Here is a 3,627-nt window from a genome sequence, read left to right as displayed (position 1 = left end):
GGGGGGAGACACCCTTGTTTAGGAGGGAAGAGGGAAGAAGTTCAGGGTATTCCATAGAAACCCCTCCTTTTGGTGGAGATGACTCCTAGAGGGGATGAAGAATTTCTGACATGGGTCATCCTTTCTCTCCCTAATAGGTGACACAGTATCAAGGCAGATCAAATGGATGAGCAAACCAGACATTACATAGAGAAAGTTAAATTCCCATCAAATAATAGAACACAAATAAGAATAAGGAAAGTCATCCATATAATGGATAATACAAAACAGATTGTTGTGATAGTAGTTGAATTGATGAAAACAGTAACCAGTTATTGCAAGTCTACAAACTAGCTATGCTAACATCGGCTTAGTTATGCACAATTATAACACTAAAATCTTGTATTCTTTTCCTCTCTCTATTTTCAAACCAACGAAGTTCTATTTAGCATTTTATTGTTTTCCTTCCAGTTCTGCTGTTATTTAATATAGATCAATTGCAATAGAAACAATAACTATGTTCTTTTATCTTTACAATTTCAGTATTTGTCTGTTGGGCATCCTCCTTATTTCAAAGGCTTGGACTACATCTATGAAGACCGTGGTGAGGTAACTCTCTAACTTTAGAGCAGAACTGATGTAGTCAAGACTGCCCGATTGAGCCTAGGATGAATTTGTTTTGCGTGATGGATGGTTTATATGGGATTTAGGCCACTTGTTTGTCGTATTGGGCCTTAATTATAAGCCCACAAGGGCGGGGTAGTGCAGTTTGGGTTTGAGATTAGTAGTAGAAAGAGTCATTCACCGAAAAAAAAAAAAAAGTAGTAGTAAAGGTCTTAGTTTGCCAAGTTAAAAGGAGTTTTTATTAGAATTCTTATTTGCTAGACTAAGGTCCAGATTTGAGTTTGTTTTTCTTAGTTAGTGCGAGAGAGTGAATAAGAGTTCAATTGAGAATCTAATTAGGAATTTCAAAAGTTCTTTATGTATATAATACACCCCTCCTCATTGACCCGACATGATAGATTAATAGAAACTGAGTTTCTGAGAGATTTTGTACTGCTGTACTGTTCATACGTGGTGAATTGGAACACTTCTCTTCTGGCTGATTGCTTCCTCTACTTTTTCTAGTTCGGATTACATCTGCAATCAGGTGCTACCTCTTCAATCCTTTCTTCTTATTCTCTTTATTTCTCTTCTTGCTTCTCTGATATTTTCTTTCTTTTCTAGTCTTCAGATCGATTTCACAATTTCAACTGTTCTTGCTGACTATTATTTCTGACATCAAGTGGGACGTTTAGAATTCAACTTTAATCATATCTGAACTGTTTTCTAAGATCTGATTGTCAGTATCTAGCTTATCCTCTCAGTTCTTATTCATAGTTTGAATACTAAGCAAGTTGGGAATTATCTATAATTCCAGATCTGATATTCATGATTCCCCATCAATTGAAAGTCTAGCAGGACCCTTCTACTCATCCAGATTTCCTGCCAGATCTGACCATGGATTTGAGAATTATTGGATTTCTCTTATTTTCTCATTACAGCACCGGTGATTCTATTCCTTTGTAGGGATCTTCTATTTTAGTGAAACGAGCCCTTGATGATGGGATCCCTAGTCAGTTTTATGTTTCTGTTTCACTTGTTAAATTTATATAACCCAATTTTGAGAAGTGTTGCTGTTAGCTATTATTATATATGTATCTATTTCTCGGCTATTGTATGAAAGTATTGTTAAGCCTATAAACTTCAGTAGTAAATATTTGTAAAGATATACAGAGCACAGCTGTATCCAATTTTTTATACCATATACAATACAAGTATAATAATAGACAGTGTGGTAGAAAGATTCATATATTTCTTTCTACCATACTATCGGATCTCATAGATTACTGATTCTAGTCTGCATTTCTCATCTACTGTATGAAACAATTGTTAGGTCTTGGACATACGCATTTTCGAGACAGGAGAGTATGCACTTGTAAGTTCTATCTTTCATTTCCTGCTTCTTTTGCTTCCTTTCTCTTTCTCAAATGGTTGTTATTGAGTATATATTTTTATTACAAAAAGGACATGCATTGAAATCTTGAAAAGATCCATGAACTAAGAAGAAAAAAGTAGTGTTTGAAAATGAAACATTTATAAAAATGAATGACTCGCCTACTTTTTTCATTCTATCTGAAATACATGAGAAGTTTGAGGTTATATGAAATGAGCAGTAAAATGCCTGTATCGTCTAACGAACGCCTGACTCGATGATACTTTGCCTACAGATTGCATGGGTTGGAATCCCAACCGCACCAGCTTGGCTCCCAACAGACATGCTTATCAAGGTACGGTTAAGAAGTTCAGAATCACTGTGTTGAGAATAATTCATTATCCTTAATAAGGTAGTTGCTTACAGGATGACATCATATAATTAGTTTTTGGCATAATTACTGAGGAAAACTGATTTAGAAAGCACATAATATATATATATTCTTATGTTGTTTGTGGTTCAAATAAGAATGTGCTTTTTGAATTACAAATAGGGGAGGTAGGGAAGTTAGAAGCGTCATGTTAATTGAACTTTGCAACAAAAGCCTTTTTCATAATGTTCTTCTGTCTTATTATTACTAGGTTATGCAGTGTCAAATGAACCATGTTTGAATCATCAATCCAAAAATCTCACATACGCGAAGTTTCTCGATACTCGAGTCCTCTGTTAATATTTATTCAACATATGGATTTGTTCAATGGATGCTGCCATCATTTTTCTACCACGTTTAGTTGATTGCACCACTAAATTTCCCAGTTTGCATGGTACATGTCACTGGAAACCTTTACTGTGAAATGTTGATTATTGTTTTTTTGACAAGTATTTGATCTGTCGTAGATTTAGTTGATTGCTCTGCATCTAATATATCTGACATCTGTAATCATTTTCAGTCCGATAAGCTCAATTACGAGAGGATGTAAATTTGAGATCCTGAAGGCAGAAGCCCGAAACATCTTTTGTGTTTGCTCTTACCTCCTGACATGTTACTTTTACTTCTAAGTTTTCTTGTGCATCCTTCATCGTACATCTCTGGTAAATGATGTGTAGTGAATTTATTAGATGAATATATCTCATGAATGATAGAATTTGAGGACCTTGTTATGTATCAGATAAGGAATGGATGGTGATACAACATGCAGCCCGACAAATTCCCTGATTTTTTGCTTTTACTTCTTCTTGTCCTCATCGTCCTGTTTTTTAGACTACAATGCAGGACCAGGACCAGGATCTTACCATTGTGGTAGATGTTTTATTAATTATGACTCCTAGAGAAAGATCACATTGCACTAGATGCACGCATACTGTAGGTTACTACGCAAAGTCTGATGGGACCATTATAATGAAGCTTTTAAAACATGACAAATAATGGTAATCAACTCATCTATTCCAAGGTTAATTGAGGGTTCATTTCTTTCTTGGTGGTCAGTGAGTGAATTTGCCAAAAGTTTGAATGCCTTCAATATGGATCTGCTGGGAAGATCTTCAGCACTCATAACCTCATTTTGCGAGTTTTTCTCTCACAATCCTTACTCAAGGAAAATGGGGAGAGTTTATTGCCATTCTCTAAAGGGTAATTTACAGCGTCACCCCCTGAAGAATGCCAATATTAGAGG

At 35.4% G+C, this 3,627-nt stretch overlaps 1 protein-coding gene across 2 annotated transcripts in view; it reads left to right on the top strand.

The window, feature by feature from the left end:
- Positions 1–3,183, top strand: part of LOC122073356 (NAD(P)H-quinone oxidoreductase subunit O, chloroplastic) — a 4,072-nt gene extending 889 nt beyond the window's left edge. Inside the window, exons 3-7 of one of the 2 annotated variants that reach the window (XR_006138758.1) lie at positions 523–588; positions 1,916–1,957; positions 2,250–2,309; positions 2,596–2,778; positions 2,905–3,183. Coding sequence is in view for 1 of the 2 variants with exons in the window: in XM_042637932.1 (XP_042493866.1) it covers positions 523–588; positions 1,916–1,957; positions 2,250–2,309; positions 2,905–2,934 (198 nt within the window). In the remaining variant the exon portion in view is untranslated. The remainder of the gene's footprint in view (positions 1–522; positions 589–1,915; positions 1,958–2,249; positions 2,310–2,595; positions 2,779–2,904) is intronic. The other variant, XM_042637932.1, reaches the window with a different exon arrangement.
- Positions 3,184–3,627: the final 444 nt, after the last annotated feature.

The sequence above is a fragment of the Macadamia integrifolia genome, chromosome 3 (genome assembly GCF_013358625.1).
Source record: "Macadamia integrifolia cultivar HAES 741 chromosome 3, SCU_Mint_v3, whole genome shotgun sequence".
Classification (NCBI taxonomy): domain Eukaryota; kingdom Viridiplantae; phylum Streptophyta; class Magnoliopsida; order Proteales; family Proteaceae; genus Macadamia; species Macadamia integrifolia.
Note: the sequence above shows the minus strand (reverse complement) of the source record. Positions and strands in the feature narration are given on the sequence as shown.